The sequence below is a fragment of the Somniosus microcephalus genome, chromosome 4, assembly GCF_052327205.1.
Source record: "Somniosus microcephalus isolate GS21.2 chromosome 4, FLI_Smic_1.0, whole genome shotgun sequence".
Classification (NCBI taxonomy): domain Eukaryota; kingdom Metazoa; phylum Chordata; class Chondrichthyes; order Squaliformes; family Somniosidae; genus Somniosus; species Somniosus microcephalus.
Genome location: NC_140990.1, coordinates 21,231,199 through 21,250,797, shown reverse-complemented (window position 1 = coordinate 21,250,797; position 19,599 = coordinate 21,231,199). Strand labels below are relative to the sequence as shown.

Genomic DNA, 19,599 nt, shown 5'->3' with positions numbered 1-19,599 from the left:
ACAGAGATGCATTTCCTCCTAAAATGCGAAAAATTCAACACATCAAGAAACATATTATTTGACAAGCTCAGCCAAACAACCCCAGATTTCAAGGAATTGGATGACCTGCCAAAATTAAGATTAGTCCTGGGAGAAGGAGACAGACCATACCTTGGTGCCAGATATGTAACAACATGTCACAACTTGAGGACTGTTTAAAATTAATACTAAATGTACCCACTGATGTACAAAGGCTGTTTAAATTAATATTGTTTAAAGTAATATTGTATGTAACCAACGAAGGTCAGAATTGTTTGACACCTACAGAATGTTGGAAAACTGTACTTTTTGTTATGTAAGCTTTGGCAATATGGTTCCCTGTAAACTTTCATGCCAATAAAGCATTTGAATTGAATTGAATTGAATTGAATTGAATTGATAGAAAGATAGGGGCAAAGAGAGAGAAACAGAGACGGAGAGAGTAAGATAAAGGCAGAGAGAGAGAAACAGATGGAGAGAGAGAAAGATAGAGTCAGAGAGAGACAGAGACAGGAGACTGACAGACAGAGGGGGCATTAATTAATACACTAAATCGATTTCTGATTTCCAGCTTTATTTTTAAAACCTGTCCTATTGTGTGATATCGATGTGACTGAATAAGGGGTTGACGGGTCGACGGACATGGAGCTATCAACGGCCCCATTGCGGAAACTGCTGGTTGAACTGCTTTGTGTGGATATGGCGAACTGAACAGAGAAAACGGTTAACAAGTGCGCGTCTCTCAAACATTGAGGTTAGAAGCTGGGAAATGTGTGGTTCTTGAAAGCAGGCAGTCACGGGCACTACATGTCACGTCCCCGTTACTGACTGGTTGTTGCTGTTACATTAGACAAGATAGGACGGTGTAAGACAGAAGTAGAAGGAGTTCAATCACCATTATCTTGTTAAGCACGGCAGGATTTAATCTATTTAATTATAATTCTCTTCACTACATCAATACAAAGTGCCCCTTTCAAACTCCTCAACTGATCTGCGGGTGCGGCCTTCTGTGCTGAACCTACCTTTTTATTGCATGAAATTGAGAATTTTTTCTCTGTCTTTCCGTCTGCCTGCCTGTCTCTCTCTCTCTCATTCTTTGTCCGTCGGACTGTCATTCTGTATTCCTCTCTGCCTTCCTGCCTCTAAGTGTTCCTCTCTGCCTTTCTGCCTCTCTCCCTCTCTGTTCCTCTCTGCTCGTCTGTCTGTCACTCTTTCTCTCTTTGTGTTCCACTTTGTCTGTCTGTCTCAAACTCTGTTGCTCTCTGCCAATCTGCTTCTCGCTCTCTCTCTCTCGCTCTGTTCCGCTTTGCCTATTTCTCTCTCTCTCTCTGTTCCTCTCTGCCTGTCTGCCAGTCTTTCACTCTCTGTACCTCTCTGCGTATCTGCCTCTCGCCCTCTCTATCGCCCTGTTCCTCTCTCCCTCTCACTCCCTCTGTTCCTCTCTACTTGTCTGTCTGTCTCTCTCTGAGTTCCTCTCTACCTATCCCTCTGTCTGGTCCTCTCTGCTGTCTATCTCTCTCTTTCTCTCTCTGTGTTCCTATCTGTCTGTTTGTCTCTCTTTCTCTCTTTCTGTTCCTGTTTGTCTCTCACTCTCTGTACCGCTCTGCCTATCTGTCTCTCGCTCTCACTCTCTCTCGGTCTGTTCCCCTCTGCTTCTTTCTCCCCCTCTGGTCCTCTCTGCCTGCTTGTCTGTCACTTTCTCTCGCCCTGTTCCTCTCTGCCTATCCTTCTCATTTTATGTTCCTCTCTGCCTTTCTCTCTCTGTTTCTTTCCCTCTGCCACTTTCTCCATCTGTCTCTGTCTGTATTTTTAAGATGAATTCTTCTTTAGAAACATTCAGAACAGGAGTAGACCATTCGGACCCTCGAGATTGAATTCAATTCGATCAGCACTGATCTGTAACTTAACTCAATTTACCTGCCTTAACAAACTCCTAAACCGATCTACGATTGCGGCCTTCTGTGCTGAGCCTATCTTTTTATGGTAGGAAATTGATCATTCTTTCTCTGTCTGTCAATCGATCTCTCGCTCTCTGTTTCTCTCCCTCTCTCCATCTCTCTCTCTCTCTCTGCCTCTTTCACCGCCTGCCCCTCTCCGCCCCTGTACTTTTAATAAAAGGTCTTCTTCTATCGGAACAGGAGGAGGCTATTCAGCCCTTAGATCTCGCCCCGCATATCAATAAGATCATTGATGATCTGCCCATCAACCTCATTTACCCGACTTGCCTCCAGATCCCTTGACGTCCTTACCCAATAAAAGAGAAGCAACACTGAAAAACAGATTACCAGGAGCAGAGCTGGAACCTTCATGAACATTTGGTCCCTTGAATTTTAAGTCCAACGCCTTAACTACTGGGCCATCCTGGTGTATTCCTGTTTAATGAACACAAACCATTCTCCCTGTCAATGAATCAGAGAGCAAGCATTCCTGTAGTTGCCACGTGTCTGCTTACGTGAAAAGTTCCTCTGTTCGCAACATTCAGCGAAATCATGAACATAATCTCCAGTTTGAATTGAGCAACAAGTTCTTTTTGATATTAAAACTGTGAATGTGGCAATTTCCTCGGCATCACCTATACCTGCAACGTGAGATGTTTCGGCACCAATTAAACTAAGCGAGGACAACAATAGCCTAGAATCTTAAATTAATGATTTATGATAATCTGTGAATTCAAATCTCACCACTGGCAGCTGGAGAATTCAATTTCAGTTCAGTTAAATAAATGTGCATTTAAAAAGTCATGTCAGTACTGGCGGCTATGAAATAGCCGGATTGTAATAAAAACCCATCCATTTCACTTTTGACCATTAGCGAAGGAAATCTGCCATCCTTACTTGGCCTGGCCGATATTTGATTCCAGACCCCCAGAAACGTGGTTGGCTTTTAACTCCCCTCTGAAATGACGTAGCAAGCCACGCAGATGCACCAAACTGCTGTGACAAAGTATAATGGGGAAGTTTTTTGTTGGGTATGCCGGCGTACTCTGAGATTACGTGGCCATTCCGCCTTTGAAATGTACTACAAGTTCTGGATTTCCGCATGCGTTAAATTCTGAACTTGCAATCTGTCAAGGTGCGCCTTGACAGATGAGCCGCACCAACAGGGAAATACTAATTGCTGGTGCAGAGTTGGGCGAAATGCCCGGCAATTATGTCCGAAAATGTTACAGTTTGACAGCAGGCGCAGGAGCCTGTTTCACATCTTAAAAGAAGATCGATGTATGTATATTGTGTAAGTTTTGGGGGAGCAAACATTTTTTGTCGGTCGAGTTTCATTTTAATTACTTGGAAATTTGAATAAGAAAGTTAAATAAAGTGAACGTCTATCAGATTTCAGCGACCTATTCTGTCCTTTCAACATAACAAACAATATAATGCATTTATAACAAGGAGAACAGATGTCTCTATTACCAGTCTAAATGAGGTCTGAATTATATATTTTAATCCTGAAAATTAACATTGAAAATATGGCTGGGAATCGCTTTCTGAAGTTTAACAACATTACTCGTTGGAGTTATGGAACATTGTTAGAGCTTTACTGAGCATCAAAGCAGGAAGTTTTATACATAGGCACTAATAAATTGTGAGTTTGTACAGAAAACATAAATCAAAATTATGAATGCGCGTTATTTCCAAAATCTAATAGAAGTTGTACAGTGAGGATGATTGTGAAAATGACCTGCTGAAAAATCTGTGCACTTTAGCTGTAGCCACGAACTTTAATTCACTTTGAACTTTGCTGTGACACATCAACATATTTAAGATCATTTCATTCAGTGTCCTCTTAAAACCTGCTTATTAGCTGGTCGAATGTGTTTGTCGCCCTGGCAGGAAAACATTGGAACCCCTTTGAGTGCGTCTGAAATGATTGCTAACTGTTATGGTATCACTTCACAAACAAATACAAGTTTTTTCATAAGCTTTTAGAGGCTTCTACAAATAATTAAATGTAATTTCACTGGAAGAAACTGAGAGAAGTTTTCTGTGCGTGGTTTAGTTTTGACAGCATATGTTGGAGGTGATGGTGTTCCCAGGCGCCTGCTGCCCTTGTCCTTCTAGGTGGTTGAGGGCTCGGGTTTGGGAGACGCTGTCGAAGAAGCCTTGGTGAATTGCTGCAGTGTATCTTGTAAATGGTACACACTGCAGCCACGGTACCTCAATTTTAGGTACGCCTGGTGCTGCTCCTGGCATCCTACACTCCTTATTGAACTAGAGTTGGTCCGCTGGCTTGGTGGTAATGGTAGAGTGTGGGATTTGCCAGGCCACGAGGGTACAGATTGTGGTGCTGCTGATGGCCCGAAGCGCCTCTTGGATGCCCAGTTTTCAGCTGCTAGATCTGGCACAGGTGAACACGAGGGCAAGTAGGTTTTTCCCTCGTGGCAGCTATGTCCTTCAGACTCAGCCACTAGTGGTACGACCGAGCCACTCTTGGCGAGGGACATTGCAGTCCCCCACCCAGAGTACATTCTCTGCCCTTGTTCCTCTCAATGCTTCTTCCAAGTGGTGTTCAACAAGGAGGTGTACTGATTCATCAGCTGAGGGGGGTAATCAGAAGGAGGTTTCCTTGACCATGCTTGACCTTAAGCCATGAGACTTCATGGGGTCCGGATTTGATGATGAGGACCTTGCAGGGTTCACTGGGTTGGGTGTGCCGTGTCCGTAACCGATGCCGAGGTCGATGTGGAGTTTCATTCTTAATATTGTGTTTTGTAGCGGTTTGTTACAACTGTGCTGTAGATCTGGAGTCACATTTAGGTCAAACCAAGTAAAGACGACAGGTTACTTTTTACGACAATCCGATAGTTTCATGATTACCATTATTGATACTAGCATTTTATTCCAGATTTTATTCAAATAACTGGATTTAAATTCCCCAGCTGCCGTGGTGGGATTTAAGCTCCTGTCTCATGAACTCATAAATCCAAGCCTTTGGATTATTAGTCCAGTGACATTGCCACTATGCTATTATTCCCTCTGAAGAAGCACTGAGAGTAAGAAAAGCACAGAATGTACTCTGTGTGGGGGGCTTCAATGTCCATCCCAAAGAGGGGCTCGGTAGCATCACTATTGACTGAGCTGGCCGACTCCTGAGTGCAGAGGAGATTTCCGAGGTTATTGCCAGGAATGGAGTAATTTAGCTACGAGGAAATATTGGATAGGCTGGAACGGAGGAGGCTGAGGGGAGATTTAATTGAGGTGTATCCAACTGTGAGGGGCCTAAAAGAGTGGATTTTCCCTCAGCAGAGAGACCAATAACCAAGACGCATAGATTTAAATTAATTGGTAGAAAGATTAAAGAGAATCTTTTTCACTCAGAGTGCGGTGGGGTTCTGGAACGCACTGTCTGAAAGGATGGTAGAGGCAAATACAATCGTCACATTTAAGAAGTGCTCTGACATGCACTTCGAGTGCCGTAACTTGCGAGGCTATGGACCGAGAGTTCGAAAGTGGGATTATGCTGGAGAGACCGGAGCAGACACCATGGGCCGAATGGCCTCCTTCCCTTCTGTAACTTGACAGGATTCTATGATTATATGACATAGCTGGCCCAATGGGTCTGTGACACGTGGTGAGAGAACCAACACGAGGGAAAAACCTGGCCTCATCCTCACAAATCTACCTGTCGCAGATGCATCTGTCCATGACAATATTGATAGCAGTGACCACTGCACTGTACTTGTGGAACCGGAATCTCGACTTCACACCGAGGGCACTCTCCGTCGTGTTGTGTGGCACTACCACTGTGCGGAATGGGATAGATTCAGAACAGATCTAGCAGCTCAAAACTCGGCATCGATAAGGCGCTGTGGGCCATCAGCAGCAGCAGAATTGTATTCCACCACAATTTGCAACACCATGGCCCGGCATCTTCCTCACTTACCATTGCCATCAAGCCAGGGGATCAACCCTGGTTCAGTGAGGAGAGTAGAAGAGAATGGCAGGAGCAGCACCTGGCGTACATTAAAATGAGGTGCCAACCTGGGGAAGATACAACACAGGACTACATGCATGCTAACAGCGGAAGGAGCATGAAATAGACAGATCTAAACGATCCCACAACCAATGCATCAGTTCAAAGCTCTGCAGTCCCGCCACTTCCAGTCGTGAATGGCGGTGGACAATTGAACAAATAACGGGAGGAGGAGGTTCCATGAACATTCACATTCTCAATGATGGTGGAGTCCAGCAGATGAGTGCAAAAGACAAAGCTGAAGCGATTGCAACCATCATCTGACAGAAGTGCTGAGTGGATGATCCATATCCTCTTCCTCCTGAGGTTCCCACAATCACAGAAGCCATTCTGCAGCAAATTAATTCACTCCACCAGATATCAAGAAACGACTGAGCATACTGGATACAGAAAATTTTATGATCTCGACAACATCCCGACTGTCGTGCTGAAGACATGTGCTCCAGAACTGGCTGTGCTTCTAGCCAATTTGTTCCCGTACAGCTACAACAGTGGCATCTAAACGTAAAATTCGAAATTGCCCAGCTATGTCCTCTCCAGAAAAAGTACGATGAAAGCAAGTCGGCAAATTGCCGTCCCATCATCTGACTCTCAATCATCAGCAACGTGATGGAAGGTGCCGTCGACATTGCTTGCAAGTGGCACTTACTCACAATAACCTGCTAACCGATGCTCAGTTTGGGTTCCGCCAGGACCACTCGGCTCCAGTCCTCATTACAGCCTCGGACCAAGCATGGACAAACGAGTTGAATTCCGGAGGTTAGGTGAGACTGACTGCCATTGAGATGAAGGCACTAATTGACCGAGTGTGGCATCAGGGAACCCGAGTAAAATTGAAGTCAATGGGAATCAGGAGGAAAACGGTCCGCTGGCTGGAGTTGTAGCTAACACAACGGAAGATGGTTGTTGTGGTTGGAGGCCAGTCACCTCAGTGCCAGGACTTCGCTGCAGGAGTTCCTCAGGGCAGTGTCCTAGGACCAACCATCTTCAGCTGCTTCATCAATCACCTTCCCTCCAACATAATGTCGGAAGTAGCGATGCTCGCTGATGATTGCACAGTTTTCAGTGTCATTCGCAACTCCTTAGTTAATGGAGCAGTCCGTGCCCGCATGAAGCAAGACCTGGACAACATTCAGGCTTGGGCTGAAAAGTGGAAAGTAACTTTCGCGCCACACAGTGCCAGAAAATGACTATCTCCAACAAGAGAGAGTCGAACCACATTCACTTCACATTAACTGGCATTACCGTCGTCGAATCCCCGACCATCAGGATCCTGGGGGTCACCGTTGACCAGAGACTTAACTGGTTCAGCCGCAGAAATACAGTGGCTGCAATAGCAGATCAGAAGCTGGGTATTCTGTGGCGAGTGACTCAGCTCCTGGCTCCACAAAGCCTTTCGACCATCTACAAGGCACAAATCAGGAGTGTGATGGAATATTCTCCACTTGCCTGGATGAGTGCAGCTCCAACCAGACTCAACAATCTTGAGACCATTCATCACAAAAATATTCCTGATCCACCACGTTAAACTTTCACTCCCACCACAACTGGCATACCATGTCTACAGTGGGTACCATCTACAAGATGCATTGCAGCAACTCGCCAAGGCTTCTTCGGCAGCACCTCCCAAACCCCCGCGACCTCTACCACCTCGAAGGTGAAGGGCAGCAGGCACATGGGAACACCACCACCTCCAAGTCCCCCTCCAAGTCACAAACCATCCTGACTTGAAAATATACCTCTGTTCCTTTTTCATCGTTAGGTCATAATCCTGGACCTGCACCCCTCACAGCACTGTGGGAATACCTTCAACATACGGACTGCAGCAGTTCAAGAAGGCGGGTCACCACCAGTTTCTCAAGGGCAATTAGGAATGGGCAATAAATGCCGGCCATGCCTACGACACCCATATCCCCAGAATTAATAAAAAACATATATATATATATTTAAATGTTGGCCACTGCAATCTCTCAGGAAAGTGTTGGCATGTCCTTCATTTTCAGATGTTGGCTGTCTTGTGTTACATTTCAATCACTTGCTGATTGAATGTAATATTTCCAGGATTGCAATCCACGCTATCTTTTTCTACTCTTCTCACTGCTTACAACACCCCTTCTCCCATTCTCACACACAACAAACACAAAAAGTGTTACAGAAAAGTTGTAATAACTTATACTATCGAAGTTATTGCGGCCATAATGCCCTTGCCTTAATAAGCAATAGATGGAAACCGTTGCTCAGAGTTACCAACCGCAAGAGGAACTCGGTTGAACTCACATATTTCAACTTACATTTTATTATCAATACAACTGACATCCTGCGGTTTTAGTTTTTTAGCGCCCAAATAGTAGGTAATCAGAAGCCTTGTTTTTCAGGATGTCGGTAAAGAGGAGATGGAGGAGAGGAATTGAGCAGCTTATTGATGCTAAAGGAAGTTAAATGAGAAGGCGAGCTGCTTTGGGTTCAGTCCTATGTTGTCTGCTCAGAAGCAGAGGCCCTTTAAAGGTGTGGGCTTGAGTAGTGTTCTGGGATTGGTGCAAAGAGCCTCCAATCCGCTCCCGTGAAAGACGCAGAATCCCACTGGCCGACTCAAATAAATAACTCTGTGTGAGACTGGAAGTGAGACCGCTCCAGGAGTTACGATAATCTTATGCTATATATACGAACAATGATAGATAGGACAGGTCCATACAGCCTGTCCCACAGATCCTAAAATGCCACTGAAGTAAGGTTTATGCATAGTCACTGTTGTAATGTCGGAAACTGTTGTAATGTAGCCAATCTGCGCATAGCAAGCTTCCACAAATAACAACGTGATTATCTGTTTTCAGTGATGTCATTTCAGGGATAAATATTGGCCGCAGGATATCGGGGTGACTGCCCCAGCTATTTTTCAACATATTGCCGTAGAATCTTCAACATACGCCTGAGAGTGAAGCTGGAATCTTAGTCTAAGGTCTCATCTGAAAGTATTCCGCTGGGAATGTCAGCCTAGAGTCTCTGGTGTGGGACTTCAACCAGGGCCTTCTGACTCAGATGCGACAGGGAGACCGACTGAGCCATGGCTGACACTTTTTAACAAGGATCTGTTCCCTTGAACTGCAGACACCGTCTGCGACATTATTATGTTGCTGAGGTTTTTGTACAGCGACAGATGAGTTTGAAAACACTGTGATTCTTAACCCGCAGAAATATACGGCGGTGTCCTGGATTTCCGCTCGAGTGATCGTTAAAGGAAACTTCTTTTCTGCGTCGGTCTTGCCGGCCTCGAATCTTCCCTTGGCAAAATCCGCATCCTTTTTACTGCTGGTATCCCGGTACAAAATAAATCGCAGCGTCTGGTTCGCGTACTGCTGGTACCAGTGCAGATCGGGGTTACTGTAGCTTGTTGTGTACTTACAGTCTATTTTCACACTTTCTCCTTCAGTCACATAGAGCGTGGTCTGAGGTTGTGACATCGAATCGGCCTGAATCTCCCCTGAAATAAAAGTTAACTGAGGGTTGAATACAGTACTGAGATAGAAAGTCTGTTAAAATCAGATTAGTGCTAACAGACACAAGGCATGGCCATACCTACCGATTACCAGCCACAATATAACGAGGTGACGGTACGACATGGGCTCTATTGAAACTTCACCAACAACCCCTTGGAACAGCAGTTCTATTCCTGTTGCAATCTGTTGTACGGATTAAAGTAAGAAACTGTTCGACTGGAAGGTATCACAGAAGGTGAGGGAGTGACTCGTGCAATTCCCTTTCTGCTGAAACTACCGAATGCATTAATTGGGTAACAGCACTTTAACAGGAGTAATGACTCTTCAGATGTAGATTTTCCACTTCCTCCTACGACCTCTGACAGCGTCACTCAAAATGTCAATCAGTATATTAAAGGAGGAGAGGCACAGATTACGGAACATGGTAAAGGTTGAGGAGTAGCCTTAGAGTGTAAGGATGAATTCATTTTAATGGTAAGAAAGGATACAACGAGAGGTAAGCAGGCAATGGAGACTTTATGGGTAGAATTAAGAAATAGGAAAGGATGTAATACTGTAGTGGCAGTTGTGTATAGGCACCCTGGTAGCAGCTGCGAAGTGGTAGAATGTATAAATGGAAAGATTAGACAAGCGTTTATACCCCTAAGGGGGAAGACCTCTACTTGCCAAGAAACAGCCAATCACGAGTACAGAGGTAAGGGACAACATAAAACTACAAAAATACAAAAACCAGCACAGATACTGGGAGAGCTAAAAAGAGCAACACAAGGTGAGAAAACAGATAGTGAGAGCTACAGAAAGTGAGTATGAAAAGAAACTTGCAAGGGATATCAAAATCAACACTTTTTTTCAATTATATTAGGAAAATCAGGTTGGTTATGAGCAATGTGGGCCCCTTGAAAATAGATATCGGTGATATTGTCAATGACAATGCAGAAAGGCAGACATGTTGAATAATTACTTTGCCTCAGTATTTTCAGTAGAGGGAGAGTATAGTATGCTGGGCCTCCCAAGGAAACTAATATTGACTCATGGATGGGGAATCACCAAAATTAACATTAGAAAAATAATAGTAATGAAACAAATAAAGATTGCCAAGTCCCCAGGAACAGATGGTTTCCATGCCAGTGTTTCAAAGGGTGTAAGTGAGAACATTGCAGATGCCTTAACTACAATCTTCCAACGTTCTCTCGATTCGGGAACCGTTTCTATAGATTGGAAAATTATGCATGTCGCTCTGCTATTTTAGGAAGGTGAGAGAGGGCAACCAGGGAATTATAGACCAGTTAGCCTAACTTCTGTTTTCTGGAAATTACTAGAGTCTATAATTAAGGATTGGTGGCTGAACACCATGAAATTTTTCAGCTGGTCAGAGAGATCCTGACGAATTTAATTGAATTTTTTGAAGAGGTGACGAAAGTAGTGGAGAGGGGAATGTCTATGGATATTATATTTACGGACTTCAAGTAGGCATTTGATAACGTCTCTCATAGAAGTGTGTTTGCTAAAGTTGAAGCTAGTGGAAGTGAAGGCAAATTATTGACTTGGTTAGGAAATTTGCTGAGCGGCAGGAGACAGAGAGTAGGGATAAGGAGTGGGTACTCTAATTGCTAGGACAGGTACTCTAATTGGTATCTCACAAGGATCTGTGTTAGGGTCTCAACTATGCATCGTATTTATTAAAGACTTTGATGGTGGGATAGAAAATCACACATCCAAATCTGCCGAGAACACAAAGATTGGCGCTATTGGAAGCAGTGTAGATGGAAGAATAAAATTACAAGGAGATATTAATAGACTAAGCGAATGGACAAAAATATGACAAATGAAATTCAATGTGAGGTTATCCACTTTGAAACTAAAAATGATAGAACAGAGCACTTTCTAAATGGTGAAACGCAAGAAATAGTCGCTGTCCAAAGAGACTTCGGGATCCAGGTACATAGATCATTAAAATGTCAGGGCAGGTACAGAAAATAAGCAAAAAAGGCTAATGGAATGCTGGTCATTATATCTAGAGGGCTAGAATAAAAGGGGGTAGAAGTTATGCTACCGCGATACAAAGCCCTGGTTAGATCACACCTGGATTACTGTGAGCAATTCTGGGCACCACAACTTAAAAAAGGATATATTGGCCTTGGAGGGAGTGCAGTGTAGATTTACTGGAATGATACCTGGACATCAAGGGTTAAATTACGAGGAGAGATTACACAAACTAGGGTTGTATGCCCTAGAATTTATAGGGTTAAGGGGTGATATGATCGAAGCTTTCAAGATATTAAGGGGAACTGATAGGCTAGAAAGAGAGAAACTATTTCCGCTGGTGAAGATTCTAGGACTCGGGAACATAGTATAAACATTAGAGAAAAAATGAAGGACTGATACCATGAAAGATTTCATGTGGTGATTGTCATGCTGTAACTGCTGTTTCTCTTATTTTTTGGTATCCATTCTCGAAATATGGGCGTCGATGACAAGGCCGTCATTTATTATCGATCTCTAGCTGCCCTTATGAATGTGTTGGTAAGCCGTCTCCTTTAAGCACTGCAGTCCGTGTGGTGAAGGTGCTACTACGGTGCTATGAGGGTGCGAATTCCAGGACTTTGACCCAGAGACAATAAAGGAACGACGATTTATGTCAAATTAGGGATGACAATGGACTTTTAGAATTATAAAAGGATAGAGCACAGAAGGAAGCATTGCGGCCAATCTTGTGTGTGCACGCACTTTGAATGAGCTATCCAATTAGCCCAGCTCCGCTGATCTTTCCCCATAGCCCTGGAAACTTTGCTTTTCCAGTTATTTATCCAATTCCCCCTTTAAAGTTATTACGGAATCTACTTCAACCACCCTGTCAGGCAGTGCATTCTAGATTGTAAAAATTCGCTGCATAAAAATAGTCTCCTCATTTCCCCCTGAATTTTATTTGCAAATTATATTAAAACTGTGTTCTCTGGTTATCGACCTAACCTGCCAGTGAATACAGTTTCTCGCCATCTAATTTATCAAAACTATCCATACTTTTAAACACCTTTATTCAAACTCCCTTTAACCTTCTCTGCTATAAGAAGAACAATCTCCGGTTCTCTCGTCTTTCCACATAACGGAAGTACATCATCTCTGGTACCATTTTGGTAAAACATGAAAGATACCTTTCTCATCATTTTCTCAATGACAAATATTTGTTTCATGAGTCGCTCGATGGCAGATGTCTTTGCTTAGCTCTTGTGTTGGTCTGTGGTTTGGCGAGGTTTTTGTACGGAAGTCGAGCAGTTTTGAAGCACCGTGATCCTCAGTCCGCAGAAATAGACGGCGCTGTCTTCAGTCTCTGCTGCAGAAATTGATAAAGGAAAAACTTGATATTGACTGAAATGGCGAGCGTCGAATTTTCCTTTTGCCAAATCGGCATCTCTTCCCCTGGTGTTATCACGGTACAAGATAAACTGCGGTGCCTGGTTCGGGTACAGCCGGTACCAGTAACGATCCGGATCAGCCGAACTAGTTTTGTAATTGCAGCTCAATTGAGAATTATCTCCTTCGTATTCCTTCACCTCATGCTGAGGCTGCATTACCGAACTCCCTTGGATTTTACCTATAACAATGAATAAAATGATCAGTTAATCCCTCTGTTAATTAGCAAAATTCACGCCAGCAGAGGGAACACATATCACCATCTACCTATTACAATGGACATCAGGAGCAGCTCAACCAGCGCCATCTCTAAAATGCTGCCAATGTTTGCCGGTCTTCCGTACTCACACCGATAAATAGAAGCAATAATTCAGCCTCCACGGTGAGAGTGAAGGGGACCTTACTAAACTTGCAACAAAAAACAACACTCAATAAGATCAGGTGAGGTTCACTTCGGGAATTATATTAGTTGCTGATTGGAATGCGCATTTACAATAACAATGAACATCATAAATATGGCAGCTTAAGTCCCCTTTTGTCATTTGATTCCCTGTCCGTGCCTGCCTGCAATATTGTGCAACCCTTTACACATCTCCCTTGTCAGTGTCCCGGACCCTTTGATCACGGCCTGTACACAGGGTTTAGTTGATCAGTGTATGTTGCTGGGTCAGAGACAGTTTATACACAAGGATCAGATTTCACAAGGTAGTGATTGTGTTCTTTAAAACAAGCCCCAAGCACAGAGTTCCCCCAAAGATCATTGCCCTTCAGAATGTCTCTTTAATGCTGGGATGTTTAGTGTGCTATAGCTTTTCTCTTCAAACGTCATTTCAGGAACCGGCTGTTCCACTGTGCCTTGATGGCTTAATTCTTAAATAAAATTATCATAATCATCAACATCCTCATCATCATCAATTTACTAATAATAACATGTGGGTTACAGCGGCCGGGGCGAGAATGGATTTTTACTGGGAAGGAAATACTCACTGAGACGTGATATAATGATGAGGAGCGGTGCGAGACGATTCCGCATGATGTTCCCTCAGTCTGTAACTCTGCAGTCCGGGAAATATTATGTCAGAGCAGAAATACAGATCCCCGATCCACTGCACTGCTGATCCAACCAATATCAAACAGGAAAGGCGGCAGCAATCTCTCGAATAACACTGGGCAGGCAATCGTCGCAGAATACGTGCAATAAAAATGAACATCACAAATCCATTTGTGGCGCCTTAACTCCCCTTTTGTCTTTCGACGCCATTTCCGTACCTGCATGTAAAATTGTGCAGCACTTTGCACATTTCCGCTGGCAGTTTTCCTGACAGTTTGATCGCGGCTTGTACCCAGGGTTTATTTGATTCGAGTATGTTGCTGGGCCAGAGACGGTTTATACACAAGGAACAGATTTCACAAGGTAGTGATTGTGCTCTTTCAAACAGGCCCCAGGCACAGTGTTCCCCAATGTCCATTATCCTTCAGAATGTCTCTTTAATGATGGAATGTTTTCTCTCACCACTAACAATCCCTCAGCTTCCAGGTTACAATAACCAGACATGGGTTTCATTCCCTCCCCAGTCTCTAAAAGTTTAACCCTATAAGGACACTGACTGTAGCCGAGCTCGGGGTGTTTCCATTCATTGGCAATCAACTCACCACCTACTGGTCTCACAGCACCACTGAGGACACCAGGAAGTGAGGTGAGAGCATCCTGAGGCACGACAGCAGATTATTGAGGGCGGGGGTTAGAACGGGTGTCTTCAAATATCCAACCCCCTTTCACAGAGCGGACAGCGACAATGCGGCTACTCGGCATTTTGGGTTATGTGGGGGGGGGGAGCATTTCTGACAGGTAATCGAGGAACAAACACATTTCATCTTTTTTTTCATTTTCCAAGCATGTTTTGAATCTGAATTTTAAACACTCGCCGGCCTGATGTTTTCCTCTTTAAACATGTTTTTCAGATCGGAGTCTTGGAGATTCTGTCACTCAGCCGCTGTCCTCAGGAGTTAAGACAGAAGGAGAAGCGGTGACTTTAAGCTGTACCTATGATACTACACAGAGCGGCTATTAGTTATACTGGTTCCGGCACTACACAGACACACAGCCGGAGTGTATTCTGGTGAAATACCCGAGTGTTTATGAAGATAAAGCAGCATTTGCTGAAACGCGCTTCACTGCAAAGCTCCAGATCTCGAGTAAAATCACCAGTTTAACAATTTCGTGGCTGCAGCTGACCGACTCTGCAGTTTATTACTGCGCCCTGAGACTCACCGTGATGAAAACCAGTTAAACCCTCGTACAGAAACTCCCGCCCCTTTGTAGATCAGAGGTAACCCAAGTCTCCAGGGAGCAGCGAGAGACACCTGTCAATCGCGCCCTCTCGCTGCTACGATGGGAACTTTTAGACTGTTTTGATACTGGATGAAAACACACAGTCAGTGAATCTATGGGGCAGTTTCCAGCGCCCATTTATGAGGAGAGGCATTGCAGCGATATTGATCACAAATGTCGATAAACATATAGGGGCCACTTCAGTTTAAATCGTGCTGATTCTTTTTCTTTTTTACATTTGTTAGGGAAATCAGTTGATTGAAGCTCGTTAGAACAATATTAAATCACAGAGATGCCGACTATTAGTACAGCGCCACATGTAGTGGATGCAGATTCGCCTCATGATTCCCTTCTGTCCAATACACTGTGGGATTATTTAATGTAACTGCTTCCATTTTAAAATTGTCGCTGAGCTGCCGTTATTATATTTTAACGTAATTTCGAGTTGAAATCATCAACGTATTTAATTCCGCGAGCGGACCACACTTGGTCTTGTTTAGAGTTGTTTCACTAACTGGAACACTCAGTGTGGGTTTTATACGGGATCCGCGACGTCCCTTGTACAAAAACACATGCAGTGGAGGATACCCGAGGTGCTGAATGTACCAGAACACATAAGGGTTATACTCTCTTATTATTATGGTGCAGTGTAGTGTGACATTACATTATCTGTACAACCGCCATTTCAGGAACCGACATTTCAGGAACCGGCTGTTCCACTGTGTCTTGGTGGCTCAATTTTAACGTAAATTAATGGTAATAGTCACCATCATCATCATTTCACGAAAAGTAACACCTGGATTACAGCAGCCATGGGGAGAATGGATTTTTACTGGGAAGGAAATGCTTACTGTGAAGTGATATAATGATGAGGAGCAGTGCTAGATGGTTCCGCATGACACTTCCTGAGTCTGTAACTCTGCAGTTCAGGAAATCTTCTGTGGGAACAGAAATGCAGATCCTCGCCCCATTGCATTGCTGATCCAACCAATGTCAAATAGGAAACGGTGGCAGCAAACTCTCCAATAACACAGGGCAGGCAAGGCGGATCAGAGCGAGAGCAGCAAACGGGAGCTGTGGGCGGGGCAGTCGCGGGCGGTGTTCCCACACGTAGGATCCACCTATGTGGAACTGAATTCAATAATAATGCCCCCATAGGAATCTATAAAACTCTGCCTCTCTATAAGGGCTGCGTTACTTTCACATTCGTTACAAATTCGGAGCAAGCAGGCTGGCGACAAGAATTGCAGATTCTTATATTATTGTATAGTTACCAAAAGCTTCATCACTGAAGTGGGTCAAAAACAGGACCTGAAACTAGCAGTGGGAAATAGAACAAAACTGCAAACGATACCAAGTCTCTGGAGGTGAAATTATTCAACTACATAAAATTAAAAGCATAAATATGAGATAAAGTGGGATTTCAACATAAATTATACTGAGGAAGTGTTGGTCAGTATTGGTTGATGTAAGTTGACCGGCGGTGGGAATCCACGCTCTGTCAGCGCAACCTGGTGTCCGTGTTTAAAGTATATTCTTTGAAATAACAACAGAAAATGCTGGAAAAACTCAGCAGGTCAGGCAACATCCGTGGAGAGAAATTTGAGTTGACGTTTCGGGTTGGACCCTTCTTCAAAACTGGAAAGAAAAGAAACTAGATCGGAGGCGGGGCTATGATCGGACAAAAGAATAAAAGAAACAAAAGAAGTAAAAGAGATTAGAAGCTAGACGAGATGGTAATAGGCTGGGATTAGGTGTAAAGTGTACTGGCAGGGCAAAAGATAGCTGCCAGGTGTGAGAGAGAAACAAAAGGAAAGGGGGGGGGAAAGGAGTGGAACAATTACAAGAGAAAATGAAATGGGGGCCAAGCTTATGATCTGAAATTGTTGAACTCGATATTGAGTCCGGAAGGCTGCAGACTGCCTAATCGGAAGATGAGGTGCTGTTCCTCGAGTTTACGTTGAGCTTCCGTGGAACAATACAAGAGGCCAAGGACGGTGAGGTCCGAGTGGGAATGGAGCGGTGAATTAAAATGACAGGCGACCGGAAGCTCGGGGTCACCCTTACGGACTGAACGGAGGTGTTCTGCAAAGCGGTCACCCAATCTGCGTTGGGTCTCCCCAATGTAGAGGAGACCGCATCGTGAGCAGCGAATACAGTATACTAGATTGCGAGAAGTACAAGTAAATCGCTGTTTCACCTGGAAGGGGTGTTTGTGGCCCTGGACAGTGGGAAGGGGGGAGGTATAGGGGCAGGTGTTACATCTCCTCCACTTGCACGGGAAGGTGCCAGGCGACGAGGAAGGGCTGTTTGGGATGATAGAGGAGTGGACTAGGGTGTCTCGGAGGGAGCGGTCCCTGCGGAATGCTGAAAGGGGAGGGGAGGGGAAGATACGTTTGGTGGTGGGATCACTTTGGAGGTAGCGGAAATGCCGGAGGATGATCCGTTGAATGTGAAGGCTGGTGGGGTGAAAGGTGAGGACAAGGGGAACCCTATCGTGATTCCGGGACGGAGGGGCAGGGGTGAGGGCAGAAGTGCGGGAGATAGAACTGACACGGTCGAGGGCAGTGTCAACCACAGTAGAGGGGAATCCTCGGTTGCGGAAAAAGGAAGACATGTCTGAAGCACTGGTGTGGAAGATGGCGTCGTTGGAGCAGATACGGTGGAGGCGGAGAAACTGGGAGAATGGAATAGAGTCCTTACAGGAAGCGGGGTGGGAGGAAGTGTAGTCCAGGTAGCTGTGGGAGTCAGTGGGCTTGTAGTAAATATTGGTCGATAACCTATCCCCAGAGATGGAGACGGAGAAGTCGAGGAAGGGAAGGGAAGAGTCCGAGATGGACCATGTGAAGGTGAGGGAAGGGTGGAAATTGGAGGCAAAGTGAATGAAATTGTCAAGTTCGGGGCGAGAGCAGGAAACGGCACCGATACAGTCATCAATGTATCGGAAAAAGAGGTGAGGGAGGGGACCCGAGTAGGACTGGAACAAAGATTGTTCCACATAGCCCACGAAAAGGCAGGCATAGCTAGGATCCATGCGGGTACCCATGGCAACACCTTTGATTTGGAGGAAATGAGTGGAGTTAAAGGAGAAGTTGTTCAATGTGAGAACAAGTTCAGCCAGGCGGAGGAGGGTCGTGGTGGATGGGGACTGGTCGGGCCTCTGTTCAAAGAAGAAGCGGAGCGCCCTCAGGCCATCCGGGTGGGGGATGGAGGTGTAGAGGGATTGTACGTCCATGGTGAAAAGGAAGCGGTTGGGGCCAGGAAACTGGAAACTGTTAAAGTGGCGGAGGGCGTCCGAACAGTCGCGGATGTAGGTGGGAAGAGACTGGACAAGGGGAGAAAAGATAGAGTCAAGATAGGAAGAGATAAGTTCTGTAGGGCAAGAACAGGCTGAAACGATGGGTCTACCAGGGCAGTCCTGTTTGTGGATCATGGGAAGGAGGTAGAAACGGGCTGTGCGGGGTTGGGGAACTATGAGGTTGGTGGCAGCAGGGGGAAGATCTCCAGAGGAGATGAGGTCAGTGACAGTCTTGGAAACGGTGGTTTGATGTTCGGTAGTGGGGTCATGGTCCAGGTGGAGGTAGGAGGTGGTGTCGGAGAGTTGGCGTTCAGCTTCCGCTAGGTAGAGGTCAGTACGCCAAACAGCAACAGCACCACACTTGTCAGCGGGTTTAATGACAATGTCAGGGTTGGATCTAAGAGAATGGAGTGCTGCAAGTTCAGAGGGAGGAAGGTTGGAGTGAGTGAGGGGAGCAAAGAAATGGAGACGGCCGATGTCACGGCGGCAGTTAGCAATGAAAAGATCTAGAGAGGGTAAGAGGCCAGGGGGAGGGTTCCAGGTAGAACGGGAATTCTGCAAGCGGGAGAAAGGGTCAGCCGTGCGGGGGGAAGACTCTTGGCCAGTGAAGTGGGCACGGAGACGAAGGCGGCAGAAAAAGAGCTCAACATCGTGCCGAGCTCGAAATTCATTGAGGTGGGGGCGTAAGGGGATGAAGCTCAGGCCTTTGCTGAGGACTGATCGTTCAGGGTCAGAGAGTGGAAGGTCAGAGGGGATAGTGAAAATGCGGCAGGGGGTGGGATTGGGAGAAGGGGGGTCAGAGGAAAGTGAAGGGGAAGAAGGTTCCGGAGGGGCGTTGGTGTCCAAGAGTTGATGAAGCTTGCGATCCTTGACATTGGAAAGGAAGAAGAAAAGTTCTTTGTTGAAGCATCGGATGAGTCGAAGGATGAAGTGGAACTGTGGACCCGGACAGCTTTGAGATAGAGTGCGCCGGTGTTGCTGAAGAGAGAAATCGAGTGTGTTCATGTGGCGCCGCATGGCGTTGAGCGTGGATCTCAGGATGCGGCGAGAGCAGTAGTTCGAGGAACGATGAATAT

General features: G+C 45.2%; 1 gene segment (V, D, J or C); it reads right to left on the bottom strand.

The window, feature by feature from the left end:
• Positions 1-9,020: 9,020 nt before the first annotated feature.
• Positions 9,021-9,446, bottom strand: LOC147118388 (T cell receptor delta variable 3-like). The segment is given in 1 exon segment: positions 9,021-9,446. A coding segment is annotated over 1 exon segment (426 nt).
• Between the last annotated feature and the right edge of the window lie 10,153 nt (positions 9,447-19,599).